Genomic DNA, 26,507 nt, shown 5'->3' on the forward strand with positions numbered 1-26,507 from the left:
GTGTATAACGATCTTACTGTTCTTAGAAGGAGAAGAAATGAAAGAGAGAGACAAAGATAGCCTTTATCTGACATTAAGTGTAAAGACCCACTCCCAGGCAACAACTAGTCTGTGCAAATTTCTGCCCACATACAGACAGATTGTTGTATGTGAATAGCATATTTGCACAGATTTGTGATAACCTGGAAGTTAGACATGTGAGCAAAATTGCTCATATTTGTGGAAACCAGCCACATCTGTGAATACAAATTGTAGTGTTTGAATGGAAGAATTCTGCAAATCTGATGCACGAAATGTATTTGAGACACCTGTCTGATCAATCTACTGTTTCTTGTCTGTGTGTGCACAGTGAATTTTAAGTTGGTAGATATGCTAGAGACTTCATCGCTGAAAATTTTAATGGAACTGCTCACTGTTCCTGTCTTCCTCTTATATTGTGGAATATGATACATTAAATTCATTATACAATCCAACGAAATCAAAATTGTACATATAAAAACCAAAATCATTCTCGTGCCTTTTTATAAACAGAACTGATATACAAAAACAACACTAGATCAATATGTAATCCAATGTCAAATTGTAATCATAATTTAAAATTGTTCTAATTATTTGTATTTACACAGTTTATTAGGTAACCATTTATAAAAGAATTATTTAACTGTGAAAGAAACACTTTAGATATAAAGATCGATATATCTCAGATCTGCAACTTTTTGTATTATCTTCACAGTTGTTGATTTGTGCATATCAAATATTAATTATCAGTACGTTATGGAGTAGTATGATGGAAGTTGGTGTGTTATGGCATGGCATATTGTGAAGTATGTGTCATGAAAGTGTGGTGTTAAAGAATGGACACTGAGTTTGTGCCATTTTACTGAAATTTGAAATGAAAAAATTAAGAAGATGGATAAAATATCACCAAACAGTAGAGTCCTTGTTTGATAATAACCGACCTCATCAAGCCTACTAGATGACAATGATTAACGCAGACTTTAGTTTTCATAAGTACATGCAAATGAACAAAGACACTTGTCATCAATAAAAATAGCATGTTCCACTTACAGGAGCACCTTTATAATAAGCTTACTATTCAAAGAAAAACGAAGTTAATCAGAACTAGTAACATACTAGCAAGTAAAGTAGCACCACTAAAGCAGCACAACTCATTACTGTAGGTATCAGAACATAATGAATACTAAAGAATAACGCATGCTTTTTGTTCTTACACTTTTTTTACTTTCGTAGCCATTAATACACAAATGAAGACTGACTGCTACCACTTACAGAAAATAAATGACATTTCGTTCATTATTATTAGTTTTCATACGAAGATGCAAATGAACAAAGACACTTGCCATTAATAACAAGTAGCATGTTCTACTTATAGGAGCACCTTTATAATGAGCTTGCTAGTCAAATAAAAGCAAAGTTGATCAGAACTGGTAACATATTAACAAGTAAAGTAACACCACTAAAGCAACATGACTCATTACTGTAGGTATCAGAACATAATAAATACTAAAGAATAACATAAGCTTTTTGTAGTTACACTTTTTTAACTTTCATAGCCATTAATACACAAATGAAGACTGAATGCTACCTCTTACAGAAAATAAATAGCATTTCGTTCATTATTAACCTTGCTGTATACTAACTCACTCTGAATAATCATTCTATCTTTGCTGTGGAAAAAGTTTTATCACCTGCACCTTCATGAACAGGAGGCTTCCTTGAGGTGACTATTTCCTGAAAATACAATGAATACGATGCGAATACAAAAGAAACAGCTCTTTTCAAAGCCTCCTCAACTCTCCAGTTAAACTGATGTCAACTTCACAAACACAAATAATTTTTACAACTATAACAGATTTTATCATTAATGATGGATATCAACAGTTGTGGATGTCCCATCAAGAAAAACGAGTGTAGTATAACTATTTAGGCTTGTGCACAGTACAAATGCAAATATATATATAAGATGTTTCTACTTATGCATGCTCTGTGACATGTTCCCTTTCTTGTGTCTTACGTCTGATGTAGGAAAAATTACAGCCAAACATGATGCATTTATTGACTATCACTAAAGCTAACGTAATTATATCAGTTTATCCATATTTTTACGACTGTTTTATCAGTAGGGCTACATATACTGTGGTTTACACGATCTTTAGAACAGTAATTCTGCAGTGAGATCCAAGTACTGGCTTCAGTAACACCAATGATACTTTATAAGGTATTGCCAGTCTAGAAATATATCTCTGTATGTCATGTGAACACACCATATTTGCAGTGATTTTCGTGCACAGACATTTGTGCAGACGGATCATTGTGTGTGGACGGGCCTTCTTAAACTTTTCACTTTAGCGGTAATGCTTAACTGCAACAAGCCCACCCAACAATTTTTAAACAATACTATCGTGTTACTCTGACTAACATGCGTCATTCTGGTGCTCACATTTTGAAAATAGTACATTTTGGTGGTGATATGATTGGAAGAATCTTATACTGTTTGTACTGTAAAATATTACAGCTAATAGTTCGACTTAAATTAAAACGAGGGGCAGTCTGGACGCGATGCAGACCAAACATAAACAATGAAATTTCGCATCAACAAGAGAGTATTTAAATACATTCCCAGTTAATGCAGTAATTTTAAGTACAGAGTGCAAATTTCATACAATATTTTGATGAAGAAAGTCTCGTCTTGGTTTCTACGAGATGACAGACTGCCATCCTCATCAAGCAAGGTGGCGTAGTGGTTAGCACACTGGACTCGCACTTCGAGAGGAGATGGGTGTCCAGCCACACTGATTCTGGTTTTCTGTGCTTTCCCTAAATCGCTTCAAGCAAATGCCAGGATGATTCCCTTGAAAGAGCATGGCCAATTTCCTTCCCTCCTCCAATGGGCCGATGAATTCACTGTTTGGTCCCCTCCCCCAAATCAGCCAACCAACCAACTGCCACACCCCTGGACTTCAGTCAGGGGCTCTTCTCAGCATAGTTAATACCATCTTCCTTCTTGGACATTACTTAGTACTTATAAAGGAAAAACAAAACAGGCAAGGCAAAAAGTTCTATTCATTGGCTTCTAAATAGTGTTTGACAGTGTTTGTATGTATATATTTTCACTATTAGAGAATGTTTTTAAAATTTGGGCCACAATTCTTTTATTGTTTCACTTTTCACCAATTAGTTCTTTTTAAATTACGTCTACTACGAAATTTGCTTTGGCCATTAGTCAATTTTTGAGGTCATGTGTCTTGAATTGACTTGACGTGCTGTGATGTGATGAACAGTGTGAATACACACTGTCGTGACGTGACGGTCCCTTGACGGCCAGTGTGAATTGACCTTAAGTCTGACTCTATAATCCAATGTTTTGTGTTACGGATAGTATCTTATAAATCCATATTTACCATTCAGCATGGGGCTAAGCAAAGAGACGTATTGTTGACATTACATGTAGTGTAACCATACGTCGTCTGCCGTTCCGTTCCGCTGACGTCCATTGCGTAGCGGATTCGATAGCCTGACTCGACGAGAAACTGACACATAGAAAGTCAAGGATGTTCTTAGCGGAGCTCTACCAATATCTTTGTTTGTACGTTGGCAGTACTGACGACATCAAAACAAGTAGTTTGGAGTACAGCTTTGTTTGAGACATGGGAGTAACGCTTTGTGAGGTGTGATGAGAGTCAGTGATGTCCGTTGTCAGGGTATACCATTTGCTGTTCAAGTGAAAATAGTATAAAAATTAACGTGGAAATGGAAGCGGAATACCAAGCAAAGTTGAGCCCAACGAAGACAGTGTCAGGTACACACGAATTACTAATGATTTGGAAGTTCGTAATGGGAGTTGATGACATTCGTCTTAAAAGTATTTGTCAGTTGTTTGTGATGATAATTGTGTACTTTAGAAAAAGCAATGTGAGATGTTATCAAGGCCGTCGGTAGTCGAATAAATAAAATGTTCGATTGCCTGGAATCAACTCTGGATATTATGTATTCACGGAATGTTCAATATGTTATGTTTGTTCGTTTCTCTAGCTGCACATAATGATAACGAGGATCCGTATCCCAGTTTATCAGATTACCATGATTATGAACCAAATTTGGAATTTGATGACACTGAATTGCAGCATGCAACAGTCACAAGTGGTAAGAGTGGCATTCAATGTTAAAAGTGCGCAGTACCTCCCGCCTCATCTTAACCCCCTAACCGCATGCTTCTTTCGTAATGTTGACCTAACACTCTAAAGTATAGGTATATAATTGCCAAGTTGTCAAAGAGTATTAAAAATGTATCTTGTTGCATCTGTCCTGTCAATGGAATCTTTCAACATTGAGCATGCATACTGATATTACCTCTGTCTCGCTTGCCTTTTTTACTCGTTCCCGTAACTAAACTGTAAACTATCGAAACTAAAACAGTGTGTACATTTACGTTGTTTGTAAGAGGAATTCTCAAAGCTATTTGATATCCTGTAGTTTCTTCCATGGCATGTTTATCATTAGCGGAAAAATCAAATGATTTCTTGTCCTTAGGATGCAGTTTCCTGTTTGTAAGAAACTTATCTAGCCTTACCACATTTTTTTAAAAAGTGCATTGTCTGTACATAGTAACATATCATACTCTAGGTATGAAAGTATCGATGTGTGAGCATCGTGCGTACTTGCAGGTGACATGTAAAATTGATTTTGTAACTTCTATTAACCATAAGACTGCATGTCCGATGATTGCATGTGTAGGCTAAATTTTTGTGTTATTATGGTGGTGGTGGTGGTGATGTTGATCTTAGTATACAGTGTTTGTTTACATTAAAGTAAACCTACATTTGTTTGTTTATTTAAGAGAGAGGTGCCATGCATGTCAGATGTGTGATACTATTTTATACAACTGTAAACCAGATGCAAACAATTTATCACAATATTTTTTTATTTGATTTGTTTTGTTGTATGGAACAACCATACACAGCTTAATAGATATAAACTTTGCTGGACATCTAGTTTCGGGCGACCACTATTAAGTTGACAAGATTCAGTACGTATAAACATTCAGTACGGTTATACATCATATCAGATCATTTGCAGGCATGATGAACTATCTCTACATCTACATTTATACTCCGCAAGCCACCCAACGGTGTGTGGCGGAGGGCACTTTACATGCCACTGTCATTACCTCCCTTTCCTGTTCCATTCGCGTATGATTCGCGGGAAGAATGACTGTCTGAAAGCCTCCGTGCTCTAATTTTACATTCGTGATCTCCTCGGGACGTATAAGTAGGGTGAAGCAATATATTTGATACCTCATCCAGAAACGCACCCTCTCGAAACCTGGTGAGCAAGCTACACTGCGATGCAGAGCGCCTCTCTTGCAGAGTCTGCCACTTGAGTTTGTTAAACATCTCCGTAACGCTATCACGGTTACCAAATAACCCTATGACGAAACGCGCCGCTCTTCTTTGGATCTTCTCTATCTCCTCCGTCAACCCGATCTCACTGGTGTCTTAACACTTTATACCATAATCATCATTTGCAAATGGCTTATCAATCTTAATTGTCCACATAGACCTGTAGATTAAGACAACATGTGTAACCAATTGAACTGTTTGTTCTTGATAATGGTCATGTGACTGAAACCAGTTGTCTAGTAAAAATTGTATGAAGCACCTTGTGGTGACTCCAAAATAAACTTATTTGTTTCTTGAACTTCTTCAGCGCTGTTTATACAATTTACTACATTATAACAACACCTAATATGGCTTCACGACGACTGTGGTATTTGGTACTGAGAGTTAGAATCTCACAGCCAATAATTTCGTAATAAATGGTTTTCAGTGGTGTCTATTGGATAAATGATTCATGTCAGTAACCTGAGAAAAGGCCAACTTAGGAGAAGTATATGAGTAACCATAACATTTAGCAATTCAGGTGACATGAAAATGCCATTGTCTGCTGCTGAGACAAAAGTGCCATCATAACAAAATGGAAAAATTATCAAAGTTATGGGGAGGAACTAGTGAACAATATGCTGAACCAAGCCCATACTTATAAACAGAAACACTTGTAAAGTAAATGTGAAATGTGTGTTGAAATTATAGAAAATCAGGTAACTTGAAGGTGAAAGTATGATTAAATTAGGTGAATAAATGTAAGTGTTGTTGTTTATTTACCACACAAGTTATTAGATAGCAAAATCATGCTACAGTGAAGAAAAAGTTGCTACTTTCATTATGGCAGTACTGCCTGTGTGCGTACAGTGAGACTTGTTTTGAAGGTTTTTGCATCCAGGCATTAAGAAATTGACAAAACATTTTAGGATTTGTGTTGTAACTAGGATGCCCTGAGGTTGACTGGTCATTTTCCATTTGGCAGCAGAGGCTCCAGTCTCTCAAAGACTGATAACCTTGAAAGAGATCTGACGCTAGCTAATAACTGGAACAAAGTATAGGCCCATAATTATACTTTAGAGTAATTAAGAAAATTGTACACTAGTGTTCTTAAACTAACAAAAATAGTTAATATTTGATTGATTTCAAACAAATAATATTCACATCTATTATGCCCAAGAAATTATGGAACAGTAACACGTTTGGCAGTATGTATCCATTAGAATATTTTTATAATCAGTTTGGCCTCAGTAAAGTCATGTGCCAAGTTAGTTACATCCCCACTTTTGTTTACATTGGTGCTGTAGTTGAAATGCCACTTTTAGTCCTATAAGTGATTTCTGATGGAATTGATATTCTTGAGTCTTCAGCTGATAAAATTGGTTATTCACCACCAATTTCCCAAGTACTGTGGCATGAGTTTCACTATCAGAAAATTCTTTCGTTTATTGTAAATTGTCGTAAAACCTAGAGATTTGTCTGTTTTCAAATCAGTAAAATAGTTGCTGACAGAATGTATTGCCATAAACTTATTTCATTTGTAAATGAGCATTATTTATTGCTTGTGTCAATCATCATTGTCATTATGGGACTTCCAAAATGTCCTCAACTTCAACACTATGTTGGAAATGTTGACAGCCTTGTTTTGGCATGTGAAAATACTCACCACGTATTCGTCCAAGTTCAAGTGAAGGGGATTTATGCCTCCAAAGAAATCCACAGTGCATGTCGGTTCAGAAAAACGTATATGTTATTTTGACTCGGTTTGCATGTAAATGACTGACATGTTATTTTGACTTGGTTAGCATGTAACTTAAATGCCTGACTAATGAAACTGTAGGTGACAAGCTTAGTGCAGCCACTGTACATTCAACACCAGGAAAGTGCACCATTGCTCTAAGTTGGGTTCACAGTTGATAGTATTTGAATTTTAAATACCATTGGGCAGCATTAATTTTACATGCTGTGGCTTCTGCTGCATACATAATTTACTGATGACATATTGGAAAATTTTTGGTACTACTGCTTCATCCAGAAATAGAGAATAACTTGCTGATGTTGGATAAAGCTCCCCACTATACAAATGGATAATGTATGGCACCAGCACACATATAGAACCAAAAATCTCAGCTTTATCTGCTTTGCACGTGGAAGTCTCTCTCATTGTGTTGGCTTGTAGAAGGGCCTGTTAAAGATCTTTCCATACTTTCACTCAGTGCTGTGTTATTACATAATATTCAGGGGCAAAGCAGCATTGCTGAAAAGAAAAAAATGAATAAATAAGTAAAAAGAAAGACAACCAGAAGAAATGGTTGAATGTTATTGTAACTCTGTACACATTCATGCCATTGATAGGTATGTAAATGATTGGATTGTAGGTATCTGCAGAGGGTGTTAGTTTTGGTTGTTTTTAATGTTGTTACCAGCCCTGGTTGGGCTTGGAAGGAGCTTGAACTATGTGAAGGACACAGATATGCTGCACCCTTGTCAGATGGCATTATCAGTGCCTGACAAAGTTTGAAAGGGATCTGATTTTGGGTGTTCATTTGGCTGCCAGGTCAAATCATGCAATGCTCAGATTTGCAGGGCATTCAGATGTGACTTTAGTGCAATATTGGACTGTGTGGGAATAGAATGACAGGATTATACGTATCAACAAGGTTCCAGTCGATCAGGTCTGACCACCACAAGGAAGCACTGGCACATTGTGCACCAAGCACATTGTAACCCCTTCACATCTGCACCTACCATCAGAGAACTGGTAATGGATTCCCTGCACCATTTTGCGTCATCCTGCACCATTGGTTGGAGACTAGCTGCAGCCAGACTAGGAAATGATTGTCCCATATTTAGGTTGTCATTAACTTTACAACACAAACAGCTGTGTTTGGAATGGAGCCATCACCAGAAGTAGGGACTGCTGTTAAATTGTGCCACATTATGATCAGTGATGATTCAAGGTTCTCCACTACCCTGGATGACCACCTTGTTGGCAAGTACAGTGCCAATATGGGGAGAGACCCATTCTTCACCAGCTTGCCTTGGGAGTTATTGCAACAACTTTATAATACCCTTCTCAGCCTAATCAGAGCATCCATCGAGGCCAGAAGGGCTGCAGAATCGTACTGATAAGTGGGCTTCATGTTGCAGTTGTTCAGACAGCACCACATATCTTCTCAATTTGTAAAGTTTCATTTTGCTTTCACCACCCCTTCTGGGTGCTTCACTTACTTTGTCAAGCAGTATATTTATGTTATTGTGCATTAAGAACGTTATATGACTTTGGCAACTGGGCATGCTGCATAAGTGTTTTCAAAGACCTAGGTATAAACGTGTGCCAACACATTTATTCCAGTATGGTTTTTGCAGTTAATAACAAGAGTTATTAGGAAAAACAAAGCTTGCATTCTACAGGTCAGAGTGTGGAATGTTAGATACCTTAATCGGGTGGGTAGGGTAGAGAATGTAAAAAGAGTAATAGGGTTGAAGTTAGATGCTGTGTATATTAATGAAGTGCAGTGACAGGAAGAACAGGGTTTCTAGTCAGCTAAGTTCAGGGTATCAACACAAAATCAAATAACCGTAATGCAAGGGCAAATATAATAATAAGATAGTAGGAATACAGATAATCTACTATGAACAGCATAATGAACACATTATCATAGCCGAGATAGACACTAAGCCAACACCCACTGTGGTTGTACCAGTTTATATAGCAACTAGGTCAGTATATGACAGAGGGGTTGAAAGAATGTATGATGAAATAAAATAAATTACTCAGATAGTTACGGGATAGAAAAATTTTAATTGTGATGGGGGACTGGGTTTTGGTAATAAAATAAATAAATAAATAAAAAAACAAAGAGACGGAATGATAGTAGAAGAATGTGGACAGAGAGAAAGTAATGGCAGAGGAAGCTATGAGGTAGAATTTTGCACTGAGCATGATTTAATCATCGCTAACACTGGTTTAAGAATCGTGAAATGAAGGGTGTATATGTGGAAGAGATCTGGAGACACTGGAAGCTTTCATATTGATTGTATAATGGTATGGTAGAGATTTCAAAACCAGATTTAAATTGTAAGACTTTTCAGGACTGATGTTGACTCTGGTCATAATTTATTGGTTCAGTGGATTGACACTGAAGAAATTGAAAAAAAGGTAGGAAATTAAGGAGATGAAAACTGGATTAATTGAAGGAACCAGAGGTTGTTGAAAGTTTGAGAGGGAGCATCAGGCAACATTTGACTGAAATAATAGAAAGGAATGGAGCAGACGGTGATTGGCTACCGTTGAGAGCTAAAATAGTTAAGGCAGCAAAGGATCACATGGGTGAAAGGGCAAACACCACTAGAAATCCCTGGGTAACACATAAGTTATTGAACTTAATTGATGAAAGAAGAAAATATAAAAATGCAGCAAGTGAAGTGGGTGAAAGAGAATACAGACATTCAGAAAACTGAGTGTCAGAAAGTGCAAAATAGCTAAGCAGGAATGATTAGAGAATAAATGAAGGGCTGTAGAAGTATGCATAACTAGGAGAAACATAGATGCTGCATATAGGAAAATTAGAGAGACCTTTGCAAAAAAGCAAAACAACTACATGAATATTAAGAGTTCATATTGAAAGCCAGTACTAAGCTAAGAAGTGAAAGGAGGAAGGAATATATAGAAGGTCTCCACAAGGGAAATGAACTACAGGATAAAAGGAGAAGAGAATAAAGATGAGATTGGAGATAAAATACTGTGATCAGAATTTTAATGATTCACAGTTGCAAAATATATACAAATTTTTTTTATTTTTTTTTTAAAGATGGGAGGCAATGCTGCCCTTAAGAGTTGATCTAGAAGATAGTTTGAAGAAAGGCAAACCTACATTTATAGCATTTGTGGATTTAGAGTAAGTTTTTGACAGTTCCCATTACTTGATGTAGAAATACTTCCACAATAGAGGCAGGCAACCATTCAGATTTGGCACAGCTTTGAAATATAGAAAATTCCTCATCAGGCTGAAGCTATGGAATGAAGTGTACAAGAAATTAATGGCAGAAAATATACACAATTGTACATCTAAGTATTCCAATATACAGAAATTCCAAAAAGTATCGTACTTGCATAAAAATCAAAATTTAGTGTAAAGTAAGCACATAAACTTAGTATAATACAATTCTCATCTCATGTAGTCATATTTGTCAGTACCATCTATCCATTAGAACCAGTGCCGAATTGAGTGTGCTCCCCTGCGGGTCTGGGGGTTAGAATAGGCCCAAGGTATTCCAGCTTGTCATAAGAGGTGACTAAAAGGAATCTCACACTTTTTGGCTCTAAGAATTCAGGTAGGCCTACCATTCTATGGTTTGACATGCCACTTTCAAAATTCTACATAAGTGCTGGCCATATAGGGAAGGATGCTTTACGTGGTGCACGAGTGCCCTTAGATTTGATCTCCTGAGTCTCTTGTCATGGCTTTGCGTCTCAACCTGCGATTCAACTATTTGGACGAGGACACTTTCTGGGGTATGTCATCTTCTTCCATTGTCTCCTGTCCTTGATTGCCCCCATGACAATATTGGATTTCTCTGCACCCAATATCCAGCACGGTAGCCAGCCTATTGTGGTGAGGCCATCATGTACCCATTTGGTGGTAGTCCCCTGACAACACACGGATTGCACTGCTGATATCTGAGCTGTAAACTCCCCATGTATGCCAAGGAGTAGATGCCTGTCTTCCTGGGGCATCAGGACTCCTGGAAACGGTCATCATGCCAGTTGGCCTTTGCTGTGGCTGGGTGGCACCCGTGTCGAGAGCCCCTGATCGGAGTGGGTGGCATCAGGGTGGATAACTCACAATGAAGCAGACTAAGTCATCTCTTGCTGGTGACCATACGGCACCAGCAGTCTCTAAGAAGGGAAAGTTAGAATATAATCCCGACAGGTATGACCCTAATTCATCTCCCCCCCCTCCCCTTGCCACACTATGGGAGGAACGTAGAGCTACAGCCATATTCACCTCAGTTTTTAGTTTGTAGCAGAACCGATGGGGACTCTTTTCTACCTAAGAAGCCTCAATTTTTCGTTGAACACTTTGATGATAATTTTGGAGAAGTGACGGCACTGTCAAAGATGCAAAACAGTGCAGTCTTAGTTCAGACGGCATCCCCAGCCCAATTCCGAGCATTACTCACCTGTGACAAGCTGAGTGATATTCCTGTTTCCGTCACTCCTCATAAAAGCCTCAACATGATCCGTCAAGGGGATTATTTCCCATTGTGACCTCCTCTTGCAGTCTGACGAAGAGCTCTGCACCAATTTAGAATTTGGGGGGGGGGGGGGGGGGGCGTTTCATTTCATTCACTGCTTGAAAAGGTCAAGGTGATGGTTTACTGCTGTGACGTTAAACCATATATCCCTCCCCCTATGCGGGGCTTTAAGTGCTGGAAATTCGGGCATGTCTTCCCACGGCAATTCCAGTGCCACATGTCGAGACTCCGGACGTCCACTGCACCCAGGTACTCCATGTATGCCACCTCCCACTTGCATCAACTGTGGAGAGCACCACTCCCCTGCTCACCAGACTGCCCAGTACTCCAAATGGAGCAGAAAATCATGGAGTCAAAGACCCTGGACTGGTTGACTTACACAGAGGCTAAACGTAAATTCGAAAGATAGCACCCCATTCAGTTGACGTGACATATGCTGCAGCTACATCACCATCGTCGTCCCAAGTGCCTGTGATTCCTCACTCTGTGCCACAAAGTCGGTCCTCTGGGTCACCAGAATACATCTGCACCCTAGGTGGTTGGAGGCAAACCTCCCTCTGTTGCTCCCAAAGCACCTAATTTGGGAACAAACCCCCCCCCCCAAACGCAGGGGACAGCGGTCCCCTCCCACCTGCCAGAGAAGCAACAGCCTCCTCCAGCTCCTCTCGTGTGGAACGGGTCCCTTGGGGCCCTGTCTCCCACGGTCTCCACTAGTGCCACGGCGGACACTCGCTAGTGTCTCAAGGAGCCAAAAGCTGCTTCACGGTCTTCCTCCGTGCTTGAAGCTGCTTTAGAGAAATCTTCCCAGCAAGCCCCTAAAGAGAAGCGAGAGAGCAAGCAAACTAAGTAGTAGTCTGCTAAGAAACAAGACCCTCTGGTGGCCCCCAACACAACCACTCCCTATCAATTCTGCATCTGAGGATGCAGTGGAGATCTTAGCATCTCCTGCAGACCTGGATCTCACTGATGACTCACCCACCATAGAAGTAGGCTACAAATACTCAGTTAGAGGCAGCAGCTCACCCTGAGGCATAGCCTGCCTCTTTGTGCGCATCATGCCTTCCCAGACTCACCGTAACATCATCCTCCAGTGGAATTGTGGCTCTGCATTGGCCTCCAGGAAACCTGGTTCCTGGCAATGCAGACCCCTGCCCTCTGTGGCTATAAGGGATATTACAGGATCTGTAGCAACAATAATAGCCAGTTGGAGTTTGCGTCTATGTCCTGAACTCAGTATGTAGTGAACCTGTGTCCCTTCAAACCCCTCTTGAAGCTGTGGGTGTCAGGATAAGGATGACACAGGAAATAACTGTCTGCAATGTATATCTTCCTCCAAATGGTGCAGTACCCCTGAATGTATTGGCTGCACTGATTGATCAACTCCCTAAATCTTTCCTACTTTTGGGAGATTTTAACGCTCATAACCCCTTGTGGGGTGGCACAGTTCTTACTAGCCGAGGCAAAGATGTCGAAAATTTATTGTCACAATTCGACCTCTACCTCGTATATACTGGGCCCGCCACACATATCAGTGTGCCACATGGCACATATTCGGCCATTGATCTCTCAGTTTGCAGTCCTGGCCTTCTCCCATCTATCCACTGGAGAGCACATGACGACCTTTGTGGTAGTCACCACTTCCCCATCTTCCTGTCACTGCCATAGTGTCAGGCCCACGCATGCCTGCCCATATGGGCTTTAAACAAGGCAGACTGGGAAGCCTTCACCTCTGTTGTCACCGTTGAATCTCCCCCACATAGTAACATCGATGTGGTGGTTAGCAGATAACTACAACGATCATTTCTGTGGCGGAAAATGCGATCCCTTGTTCTTTAGGGTGCCCCTGGTGAAAGACAGTCCCTTGGTGGTCACCGGAAATCACTGAGGCAATTAAGGAGCATCAGTTAGCTCTACAGTGGCACCTTTCCCTGGAGCACTTCACAGCCTTTAAACGGTTCCGTGCCCGCATTTGCCAGCTTATCAAAAGGCAGAAACAGGAGCGTTGGGAGAGGTGTGTGTCAACCAATGGGTGCCTACGTCACCTTCTCAAGTCTCGGCAAAGATCAAACAAGCTTTTGGATACAAGACCCCAACAGGTGTTCCCAGTGTTAACATAAATGGCGTGGTATCTACCGAAGCAATTGCTGAGCACTTTGATGTGCAATATGCTCGCACCTCTGCATCGGAGAATTACCCCCAGCTTTTTGCACTCTCAAATGATGGATGGAAGGGAAAGTCCTCTTGTTCACTACACGCCACTGTGAACCATATGACGCCCAATTACAGAGTGGGAGCTCCTGAGTGCCCTTGCACAGTGTCCCGACACAGCTCCTGGGCCTGATCGGATCCACAGTCAGATGATTAAACATATCTTGGCTGTCTACATGCCACATTTCCTCGTGGTCTTCAACTGAATGTAGTGCGATGGTGTCTTTCCATCGCACTGGCGGCAGAGCATCATCATACCAGTGCTCAAACCTGGCAAAAACCCGCTTGGTGTGGATAGCTATCGGCCCATCAGCCTCACCAACGTTCTTTGTAAGCTGCTGGAATGTATGGTGTGTAGGCGGTTGGGTTGGGTTGGGTCGGGTCGGGTCCTTGAGCCATGTGGCCTACTGGCTCCGTGCCAGGGCGGCTTCCACCTGGGTCACTCTACCACTGATAATTTTGTGTCCCTTGAGTCTGCCATCTGAACAGCCTTTCCCAGACCAACACCTTGTTGCCGCCTTTTTTGATTTACGAAAAGCATATGACACCACCTGGGGACATCATATCCTTGGCACATTATAAGAGTGCGGTCTCTGTGGCCCACTCCCGATTTTTATCCAGAATTTCCTGTCAGTTCGTACTTTCCGTGTCCAAGTTGGTGCTTCGCATAGTTTTCCCCATATCCAGGAGAATGGGGTCCCGCAGGTCTCTGTATTGAGGGTATCACTATTTTTAGTGGCCATTAATGGTCTAGCAGCAGCTGTAGAGCCGTCCTTCTCACTGTCTCTGTATGCAGACGACTTCTGCATTTTGTACAGCTCCTCTGAATTTCGTACTGCTCGACCAGTACTGGTGTCCCTGAGAGGTGCCTACAGGCAGCCATCCACAAGACGCAGTCATGGGCTCGAGCCCATGGCTTTCAGTTTTTGGCGGCAAAGTTGTGTGTTATGCACTTCTGTCAGTGTCGTACCATTCATCCAGAACCAGAACTTTACTTCACTGATGATCCCCTCACTGTAGTGGAGACATATCGATATTTAGGACAAGTTTTCAACACCTGATTGACTTGGCTTTCTCCCCTTCGTGAGCTTAAGTGGAAGTGCTGGCAGCACCTCAATGCCCTCCACTACCTGAGCAACACCAACTGGGGTGCAGATCACTCTGCGTTGTTCAATCTCACCTTGACTATGGGAGTCTGGCTTATGGCCCGGCGACACCCTCAGCGTTGTTTTTACTCGACCCAGTGCACCACTGTGGCGTTCAACTAGCAGCAGGAGCTTTTACGATGAGTCCAGTGACCAGCGTCCTTGCGGAGGCTGGAGTCTCCATTACAGGTCAGGTGTGCACAGTTGCTCACCAGTTACATTGCACACATTCGTAGTTCTGCGCATCCAAATTACCATCACCTTTGCCCACCCAAGGCGGTTCGTCTCCTGCATCGGTGGCCCAGATCAGGGCTTACAATTGCAGTTTGTGTTCGATCCCTTCTGTCTGAACTGGAGTCCTTGCCCTTACCACCTATACTAGAGGTCCAATTGTGTACACCTCCATGGTGTACAACTAGGCCGCAGCTTCGCCTGGACCTCTCGTATAGCCTCAAGGTCTCATTTCATCCCACTGCTATCCGCTGTCACTTCATCTCCATTCTAGGCATGTACCGAGGCCATGAAGTGGTTTACACTGATGGCTGATGGTCACGTCGGCTTCACTTATGTCCATGGATGACATATTGAACAGCATTCCTTGCCCGATGGCTGCAGTGTTTTCACTGCGGAGCTGGTGGCTATATCTCATGCTCTTGAGCTCATCCATTCATGCCTTGGGGAGTCGTTTCTTCTGTGTACTGACTCCATGAGCAGCCTACAAGCTATCGAGCAGTGCTACCCTTGTTATCCTTTGGTGGTGACCATCCAGGAGTCCATCTATGCCCTGGAACTGGAACTGTCCTGTCATTCAGTGGTTTGTGTGGACCCCAGGACATGTCAAAATCCCAGGCAATGAACTTGCTGACAGGCTGGCCCAACAGGCTACATGGAAAGTGCTTATGGAGATTGGAATTCCAATAACTGACCTGCATTCGTTTTTACGTCGCCAGGTTTTTCGGCTTTGGGAGAAGGAATGGCATAGTCTCAGTAAGCACAACGAACTGCGTGCCATTAAGGAGACTACAAACGTGTCAGTCCTCCATGCGGGCCTCTCGCAGGGAGTCTGTGGTTCTCTGCTGGCTCTGCATTGGTCACACTTGGGCGACCCACGTCTACCTCTTGCACCTCAGTGTGGTGCGGCGCCTGGTTGACAGTGGCCCATATTCTGGTGCACTGTTTCACTCTGACCACCGTCCGATGAAATCTTCGGTTACCGGACTCGTTGCCACTAATTTTAACTGACAATGCCTCATCGGCTGATGTAGTTTCATGTTTGATTCGTGAGGGTGTGTTTTATCATTTGATCTAAATTTTAGTGCATGTCCTTTGTCCCTCTGTGTGCTCCACCCTAGTGCTTTTAGGGTGGAGGTTTTAATGTGTTGCAGAGTGGCTGGCTTCTCCTTTTTATTCGCATGGTCAGCCAGCCATGGTAATCTGTTTTGGCGTTTTAATCTCTTATACATGTTCCTTGCATTTCTGTGGTTTTCTTCTCTCCTTTTTACCATGTAAGTGTTTGTTTCCCTTCCGTCGTTCTTGTGGTTTTTCCTTTATCTCCATTTTGTGTTGTCAGTCTTGTTTGTTTTATTCTCACCCTTGTGGCATTGTTTTATTTGGAAAAGGGACCGATGACCTAGCAGTTTGGTCCCCCCCCCCCCCCCCCCCCCCCTCTTTTAAACCAAGCAACCAACCAAACTGAGTGTGGCGACTGCACTGTCAATGAGGTAAGAGATGACCAGTACATGGCGCGCTAACAATCACAATAGAAAACAAGTCTAAGATTAACTTCACAAATATCTGTACACTATGATTAACTAAATGTCAGCATCTCATGAACAAATTTGACAACTACATTTTTGCTACTTTTTTTGAAGAAAAACTCAAAACAAACAGCATGAAAAGTGTGTTGTTAGGTAACACCATAAAACACTTTACAGATGTAGTCTTTAGTCAATAATGAAAATAGCTGGTGTGGTACAATATAAACATAAAACCAATATAAGTAATAAGTAAATTGTAAGTGTGAAGGAATAAGTTCACATCCATCAAATAGTAAATGTACATAAGTATCACAAGATGTAGTCACTTTACAATAGACAAACATCTGATAAATGACATAACAGAATCATTTAGATGAGCTGGATTGGTGGTAAGAACTTGAAATGAAAGGAGTATTATATGATAAAAGACTCTCTCTCAATACTCCTTAACAAGGTGTTAGATCGTGTAAATGACCAGCTGTTATTCATCTACAACCATCATGCAAAGAAATGTTACACGAGTATGACCAACTGTAATTATTACATAGGTCGAACAAACAATGGATGACATACAGTACAATCATTCAGGTAAACCTTGATGAGTGTCAACAGTTTGAAATGAAATATTACATTTTTTCTTTATTTTATATTAAAAAGTAAAGTTATAATATCGGTCATGTATAACAACTCTAAGTAGATGCAATTTTATTCCTTCACACTTACATTTTACTTATTACTCATATTAGTTTTATGGTAATATTATACCAATTGGTTACAATTGTCTTCTGTTTTGATTATTGACTAAAGACGGTTTGTTTGAGTTTCTCTTCTATAAAAGTAGCAAAAATGTTTTTGTTAATTTTGTTCACGATTTGCTGACATGTAATTAATCACAGTGTATAGAAGTCTGTGAAGTTGCTATTTAACTTGCTTTCTATGGTCAATGCTAGCGCCATGTACTCGCCATTGTTTACTATTGGATAGATGGTGGCACTGTAAAAGACCCATATATGAGGTGAGTTTTTTATTGTATTAAGCTTATGCTCTCACTTAAATGAGCTCTGTATTGAAATTTGATATTTATGTAAATTTGATACTCTTTGGAATTGCTCTATATTGGAATACTTAGATGCACACTTATGTATATTTTCTGTCATTAATTTCTTTACATTCCACAGCATCAGTCTGATGATGAAAGTTCAAAACACGTAATGCTTAATAAAGAATTGTGCAATCAAGACTTTTCTGTATTTCAGAGTTGTTCGTGACAGTGTTGGCTGCCGTACACTCTTTGAAATTCTGAAGTAGCAGGGATATAATACAGGGAGCAAAAAGTTATTTAAATCTTGTACAGAAACCAGACTGGAATTAAAGTAGTTGGAGGACATGAAAGGGTAGTCTTAGTTGAGAAGGGAGTGAGGCAGAGTTGTAGCTGTCTGTACACTGAGCAAGCAGTGAACAATACCAAGGAGAAATTTGGAGAGTCTTCATTTATGTTGAGCAACAAACGTGTTTTGCATTGTAAATTACAGTATACACAGTGGGCAGTTTTAAACCCAGTACATAATTAAAATACACAATATTTCAGTATTACAAGTTATATTGTGAGGTAAGTAAGGTGAGGAATGTAAAATTCTATTGTGTTTTAATTTTGTGTGGCAATATGTGTCACTGTGATGGTCCGTGGGTGTGGATGGTTGATTGCATCATATGAAGCTTAAAAGTGGGATGTGCTCACCTGTAATTGATTGTTTAGAATCAGCTGGGGATTTTGAGCTAAATGTTTTATTACTTTCTAACAGACTTAGTTTTCTTCCATGTTGGCTATATATAGCACTTCTGTATGGACCTGGTAAATGTGTCCTTCCTCCAGCATGTTTGGCTAAGGTGGAGACTGACTTACGTAATCTCCAGCAGTGTTTGTTAACAGAGGAATCCTGAGGTCTGTTGAGGGCCACTAAGGATCCTGTAGATGCTCTCCATGCTGCAGGCATCTACAAACTTACCCCACAGGAGGTACGACACTTTGTCAGGTTTGTGCTTGGTTACCAAGGGGCCCCAGCCTTTGCAGCATTTCTTCCCTTCTGTGCTGCATGTCTATCCTCTTCTCTATCCTCTTCCTGTTCTTTCCCCCCTCCCTTGAGGAACATGTCTGGAGTGTTATTGAGAATGTTCCGCATTGTCTGTCGCTGACATCAAAACAGTCTCACCACTAGTTTTTCGCTCCCTTTTCCTTTCTTTGTTTCCCTTTACCTCTCATTCCTCCACTTCGGTGTGTGAGGTTCCTCTTTTTCTTCTTCCTCCCTTTGCGCTGCGGAAGGCCTGCCCATGCATCTAACACATAACAGGTGACTGGGTAACGTGTAATTCCCTGCCCTGGGTCAACGAATAGGGTTTGCATGTTCCCCCTGGTACAGGCCAGGTCCAGGGAGGGGTGATTGCCTGAGCTGCAACCTTCCTAAATTGCCGATTGTTCCGTCTCTCAGGTGTTCGAGAGGTGTGACCTCAGGTGTGAACAATCACCTAAGGCAGGTGCACCACTCATGAAAGAGGGGGGGGGGCAGTTAGACGAAGTGCACCATTGGAGACACTGGCAAACATGGTTGATTTTCTCACAATGAGCCAATCATCTTCACAGACATCATCTATGAAACGTAAATGTAATGAGGCTAACAATTCAAAAACCCTTTCCACTGCACCACGATTCCTCGAGGTCTCACATACTGAAGACGGTCAGTCCTTCACCACAGTAAGTCCACTTGTTATTCAGAAAGGTGTTGATGATTGCCAGTCCTGTGAAATCCTGCTCTCATTTACAGAATGGCACTTTGCTTTTGGAGACTACTTCTTAGTCTCCAGCACAACAACTGCTTGCCACCTTGCTTCTCCACAGCTACCCTGTTTGTGTCAAGGCCCATAGAATTTTGAATTCTTCCCGTGGTGTTACTTACACTAGGCTGCTCGTTGGTCTAACCGAGGCTGAAATCCAATCTTACCTCTCTGATCAGGGTATCATTGCCGTCCATCGGGTGATGACAAAGGTAGATTCCTCCCTAGTGCCCATCCGCACTCTTTTTCCCACCTTTGATAGAGTGGTGCTTCTGTCCAAGATCAAAGCAGGCTATGAAATTATAACAGACCGGCCGTGCATTCCGAACCCGATGTGCTGCTACCAGTGGCATTGTATTGTCAACACCCAGCCAAATGTGTAACCTATGGTAGGGATGCACACGACGACGATTGTCCACCTCCTTCTCCCCACTGTATCAACTGCAATGCTGGCCATGCCACCTTCTCTAGGGATTGTCCCGTGTATGTTGATGAGTGGGTTGTCAAAGAGATTTGGGTAAAGGAAAAAGTGTTTGACCAAGTCATTCGCAATTTATTGGCAGTCACAGACCCTGCGTTCTCCCGTCTGGCACATATAGTTCTGTTCTTCTTACCCCCTCACTCCATGAAGGACATGGCCACGCAGACATGTGAACTCAAATTCAGCTCTGAGGTTGTGAAATTGCCCAGTGTCAAGGTAGTATCACCATCCCCCCCCCCCCCCTCCTCCTCTAGCTGTGCAATAAGCTATCAAACTCTTCCCTCATGGGGTGAAGCCACTAGCTACACAACTGGTAGGCCGGAAAGGACAGAAGGAGTACTCCCATGAAGACTTCCTACGTCCCTCCAGCCAAACAACACCGGAGTCTTCCTCTAACCAGAAAGGTTCGAAGAAGTCCACCAAAGGCAAATAGTCTTCTCCTTCGCCGACTCGATCCACTTTGATGGTGTTGCCAAGTGATACCTTAGCCTGGCCGGCATCCGTGTCGCCGGTGCACACTACCAACTGTTTTTCAGCGTTGGACTGCACAGACCAACAGCACAAGCAATCTGATGCTTCTGTTGACCCCATGGAGCAACAAATGCACAATGTGGATTTAGAGTGCGGCGTTCTGCAGTTGAACAACTCTTTACTTTGTCCACCCATGTCATGAATGGTTTTCTGCAGAAATCCCAGACTGTGCCCTGTAGCAGCTACTCTTCACAGACTGTCACTCGGCAGCTGCCAAGGTGACACTCCCACATCTCTTCATCATCATGACTCTTCTTCAATGGAACATTCGTGGCCTTCGGTCCCACAAAGAGGATTTACAGCTGTGTTTTGCATTGCAGTGTCCTCTTGTACTATGCCTCCAGGAAACGAAATTGCGTCCTCATGAGTGCTTTGAGCTTTTACATTTCCTCCTGGACCTTCCCCCTGAGGTTGGCATTCTATTTCATGGGGACGTCTTGCTGCTCATACGGGATGACATGCATAGTCAACCCACCTCCCTGGCTACCCATCTTCAGGTTGTTGCAGTTCGCCTTTTTCTTCCCCACCTGACCTTTTCCCTCTGTATCATTTATGTCCCTCCATCATTCAATATCACCAGGGAAGACTTCCCTCAGCTTATTGGGCGGCTGTATCCCCCATTTCTGCTACTTGGTGACTTTAATGAGCATCATCCCTTTTGGTGTTCTCCCAGAATCTGTCAGAGAGGTGCCCTCTTGGCTGATCTTAATCAAATCAACCTCTTTTGCCTTAACACTGGAGCACCCACTTTCCTTTCCGAGTCGTCGCACACCTATTCCCATTTTGACCTATCCTTCTGCAATACACAGCTTGCCCATCATCGTGAGTGGTCTGTTCTTTCTGACACCTACTTGAGTGACCATGTCCCATGTGCTATCTGTTTGCTGACTCCTACCCCACCTGCGTGCACACCCAAATGGCAGCTTATAAGGCTGACTGGTGGCTTTACTCCTCCCTGGCAACTAAGTTGTAATGACCAGGTGGAATATCTCAAAAACATTATCCTTACTGCTGCAGAACGTTCCATTCCTTACACTTCCTCTTTACCACGCCATGTCCCAGTCCATTGGCGGACTGAGGCATGCTGCGGTGCAATTTGTGCACAGAGACGTGCTCTCTGCATTTTAACCGTGATCCTGATGAACTGCATTCATTATAAACAGATGCATGCAAAGTGTTGTCGCGTTCTTCAGGATAGCAAAAAAGCTAGCTGATTTCATTCACTAGTTCTTGTAATAGTTCCACCCTCTTTCCCCTGTTGTGTGGGCCAACTTCCGACGGCTCTCTGGGACCAACATCCATTTGCCAATTTTCAGCCTGACAGTTGCAAACGATGTCATTGTGGACCCTGTTGTCGTCTCCAACACGTTGGGCAGCCATTTTGTGGAAGTTTCGAGTTCTTCCCACTATCACCCTGCCTTCCTCCATCGGAAACAAGGGGAGGAGGCTCGGGCGATACCCTTCTCTTCTCAGAACCGGGAGTGCTACAATGGCACCTTTACTATGGGGAAACTAGATCATGCTCTCACTTCATCTCGATCCTCCGCCCCAGGGCCACACACTGTCAATGTTCAGATGTTGCAGCACCTTTCTCTAGTAAGCAAGCACTTTCTGCTTAACATGTACAACCACATATGGGTAGAGGGCACATTTCCTGCACTTTGGCATGAAGCCGCTGTCATACCCATACCTAAGCTCGGTAAGGACAAACACCTTCCTCCTAGCTACTGTCCCATCTCTCTTAACAGCTGCGTTTGCAAGGTGATGGGACTTATGATTCATGCCCAGCTGGTATGGTGGCTCAAGACTCACAATTTACCAACAAATGCACAATGTGGATTTAGAGTGCGGCGTTCTGCAGTTGAACAACTCTTTACTTTGTCCACCCATGTCATGAATGGTTTTCTGCAGAAATCCCAGACTGTGACTGTGTTTTTCGGTATAGAAAAGGCCTACAACATCTGCTCGGAAACTGGTATCCTCCCTACTCTTTACACATGGGGCTTCTGTTGCCGACTGCCTTATTTCCTTCAGGAATTTTTAAATGATTGAGTTTTCAAGGTGCGTGTGGGTTTTGCCTTGTTGGACACCTTTATCCAGGAAAATAGGGTGCCTCAAGGTTCTGTCCTGAGTGTCATCCTGTTTGCTACCGCCATTGTCCCTGTAATGGCCTGTCTCCCACCGGGCATCTCTGACCCCCTTTTTGTTGACGATTTTGCCATCTATTGCAGTTCTCCGTGGACCTATCTCACTGAGCGGCGTCTTCAGTGATGTCATGATTGTCTTCACTCCTGGAGCATTGACAATGGCTTTCGCTTCTCCTCTGACAAAACCGTCTGTATGAATTTCTGGTGACGCAGTTGGTTTCTCCCACCAACTTTACGTTTTGGGCCTTTTGCCCGTCCATTCATTGAAACTATGAAATTCCTGGGGCTCATGCACGATAGAAAACACTCTTGGTTCTCCCATTTGTCTTACGTGGCAGCCCACTGCATGGGGTTACTCAGTGTCCTGTATGTCCTCAATGGTACTTCGTGGGGTGCCGATTGAACCACCCTCCTACATTTGTACCAGTCCCTTGTCCATTCAAAACTTAACTATGAGTTCTTTGTTTATGCATCTGCACGTCCATCCCTTTTACACCGTCTCAACACTATCCACAATCCGTTTGGCCACTGGTGCCTTTTACACTAGCCCGGTTGAGAGTCTGTATGCTGAAGCTCCTGAAATACCACTGTCCACCCCGTGCAGGTCTTGGGGTAAGAATAGGCCTGAGATGTTTCTGCCTGTCGTAAGTGGTGACTAAATGGAGTCTCACATGTTTCGGCCTTTATGTGATGGCCCCCTGTAAGGTTTGACCTCAGTTTTTCAAAATTGTCCCGAAGAGCGAACCAATTGGGGAAGGGCGCCTTACATGGTGCATCATGCCCACGAGCATTGAGATCTTTAGCGCACTTTCTCGTTGTCGCATTGCAGTCCCACCCATTCTCCATCTCTTGGGCAAAGACACCTTCCTGAATGCGTTTTCCACCATGCACTATGCAGTGTCACTTTCTGTGCCGATGATGATCATTGACTTCTTTGTACCTCATGTCCAGCACAGTAGCCAGTCAGTTGTGGTGGGACCGCCATGTACCCCGTTGGTTGTAGCCCCCTGACAACACAGGGATTGCTCTACTGATGCCTGTGCCGTTAACTCCCCTCATAAGCCAAGAAGTAGATGCCCCTCACCCTGGGGCATTGGGACTCGCGGCAATGACCATCCTGCCAGGTGGCCTTTGCTGCGGGTGTGTAGCGCCCGTGGGGAGGGCCCCTGGTTGGAGTGGGTGGCATCAGGGCGGATGACACGCAATGAAACATAGTCCATCATCTCTTGCTGGTGGTTCATCGCCAGCGGCCTCTAAGTGAGCAAAGTCTAACCTTCATGCTAAGAAGTATGACCCCATGTTGTTCCCCTACCTGGCCACACCATGGGAGGAACACCAGGCTAAGGATGGCAGTGAAGCTTATTCGCCACAGTACCTCATATGTACGAGAGTTGATGGGGAATCTTTCATGACCATGAAGCCTCAGTTTTTTGTGGAGCATGTGGAGGACAAGTTTGGGGAGATGGAGGGCTTGTCCAAAATGCACTCTGGGTAAGTTTTGATAAAAACAGCATTCTCTGCCCATCACGGGCATCACTTGCTTGTGGCAAGTTGGGGGATGTTTCTGTTACCATAACCCCTCATAAGAGCTTAAATATGGTCCAGGGTACTATATTCCACAGGGACCTTCTTTTGCAGTCTGACAAGGAGCTGCGCGCCAATTTAGAGCAGCGAGGTGTTCATTTTGTCCGACGCGTCCATCAGGGTCTGAGGGATAACCAGGTTGCCACCGGTGCCTTCATCTTGGCCTTCAAGGGTGACACATTGCCCGACAATGTCAAGGTGATTTTCTACTGCTGTGACGTCAAGTCCCTCCCCCGATGCGGTGCTTTAAGTGCTGGAAGTTCAGCCATATTTCTTCTCGCTGCACTTCCAGCCCCACCTGTCGAGATTGTGGACATCCGTCGCATCCCAGTACTCCATGCACTCCGCCTTACATCTGTGTCAACTGCAGAGAGCATCATTCACCTTGCTCGCCAGACTGCAGGATTTTACAGAAAGAGAGGAAAATCGTGGAAAATAAGACCCTGGACCGACTGACCTACACTGAGGCTAAGAGGAAGTTTGAGCGCCTACATCCTATGGCTATGACTTCTTACGCTGCCCATCAGTTCCTTGAATTCCTGTCGCCACTCAGAACCGTGAGACTACACCTGCCCCCTTGATGATGGGGGGGGGGGGGGGCGGCACTTCCCTCCCTGTTGCTCCCATACCACCTACTTCAGGAGAGCAACCCCCCCTCCCAACCATGGGCATTTCAGTCCCCACTTCTGAGCCAGAGAAGCGTAAAGTATCTTCATCTCCTCTCTCTGGGAAGGAGTCCCTTGGATCACTCCCTTCCCTGGTTTCTGCTAGTGAGAAAGATGACACCTGCCAGTGACTAAAGAGCCCAAAAGCAGCTGGTCATAGGGCTTCATGCGCTCATCCTCAGTCCTGGAGTCTGATTCAGTGAAGACCTCCCAGCCAGGGAAACCCAAGGAACAGCACGAGAAATCGAAAAAGAAGACCCCGAAGAACATGGAACTTGCAGTTGCACCCACACCACCGTTACCTACAGGCTCTGCGTCTGAGGATGGGGGTGGAGATTATGGCATCCGCTGAGGACCTGGATCTCGCTGGACCCAGACACAGTGGATATAGACTGCTTGGGCAAAAAGTCAGTGGCAGCAGGTGACTCTGAGGTGTAAACTGCCTCATTGAATGTTCCATGCCTTCGGAGTCTCACAATGATGTCATTCTCCAGTGAATTTGCAGCGGTTTTTTCCACCACCTGACTGAGCTACAGCAACTGTTAAGCTTTGCACCTGCTTTCTCCATTGCTCTCCAGGAAACCTGGTTCCTGGCAATGCGGACCTCTGACCATTGCGGCTATCTATAATCAAGTGTGAGGTGGAGTTTGCATTTATGTCCTAAACTCGGTCTTTAGTGAACCTGTGCCCCTTCAAACACCTCTTGAAGCTGTGGCTGTCAGAATAACGATGACACAGGAAATAAATGTTTGCAATGTATATCTTTCTCCAGATAGTGCAATCTATTAGCTGCACTGATTGATCGACTCCCTAAACCTTTCCTGCTTTTGGGAAATTTTAACATCCATAACCCCTTGCGGGGTGACACTGTGTTTACCAGCTGAGGCAAAGATGTTGAAACTTTACTGTCTCAGTTCGACCTCTTCCTCTTAAATACTGGGGCGATCACACATTTCAGTGTGGCTCAAGGTAGTTACTCGGCCATTGATTTATCAATTTGCAACCCAGGACTTCTCCCATCTATCCACTGGAGAGCACATGACGACCTGAGTGGTAGTGACTTCCCCATCTTCCTGTCACTGCCCCGGCATCAGGCCCACGGACGCCTGCCGAGATGGGCTTTGAACAAGGCGGATTGAGAAACTTTCAACTTTGATGTCACCTTTAACTCTGCCCCACATGGTGACATCGATGTGATGATTGAGTAGGTGACTACTGCAATCATTTCTGCAGCAAAATGCAATCCCAAGCACTTTAGGGTGCCCCCAGTCAAAGGCAGTCCTGTGGTGGTCACTGGAAGTCCCTGAGGCAATTATAGATCTTTGGTGAGCTCTACAGTGACATAAGTGAAACCCTTCCCTAGAGCATCTGATAGTCTTTAAACTGCTCCATGCCCATGTATGCCATCTTATAAAACGACGGAAACAAGAGTGTTGGGAGAGGTACGTGTCGACCAGTGGGTGCCATACGTCACCTTCCCCAATCCGGATGAAGATCAGA

The 26,507-nt window shown here is 43.3% G+C and overlaps 1 protein-coding gene across 1 annotated transcript in view; it reads left to right on the top strand.

Moving 5' to 3' along the window:
- Positions 1 to 3,660: 3,660 nt before the first annotated feature.
- LOC126481065 (rho GTPase-activating protein 1-like) overlaps positions 3,661 to 26,507 on the top strand; it is a 96,046-nt gene continuing 73,199 nt past the window's right edge. Inside the window, exons 1-2 of the mRNA XM_050104549.1 lie at positions 3,661 to 3,820; positions 4,054 to 4,164. Coding sequence (XP_049960506.1) covers positions 3,772 to 3,820; positions 4,054 to 4,164 — 160 coding nt within the window. The 5' untranslated portion in view covers positions 3,661 to 3,771. The remainder of the gene's footprint in view (positions 3,821 to 4,053; positions 4,165 to 26,507) is intronic.

Source organism: Schistocerca serialis, chromosome 5 (genome assembly GCF_023864345.2).
Source record: "Schistocerca serialis cubense isolate TAMUIC-IGC-003099 chromosome 5, iqSchSeri2.2, whole genome shotgun sequence".
Classification (NCBI taxonomy): domain Eukaryota; kingdom Metazoa; phylum Arthropoda; class Insecta; order Orthoptera; family Acrididae; genus Schistocerca; species Schistocerca serialis.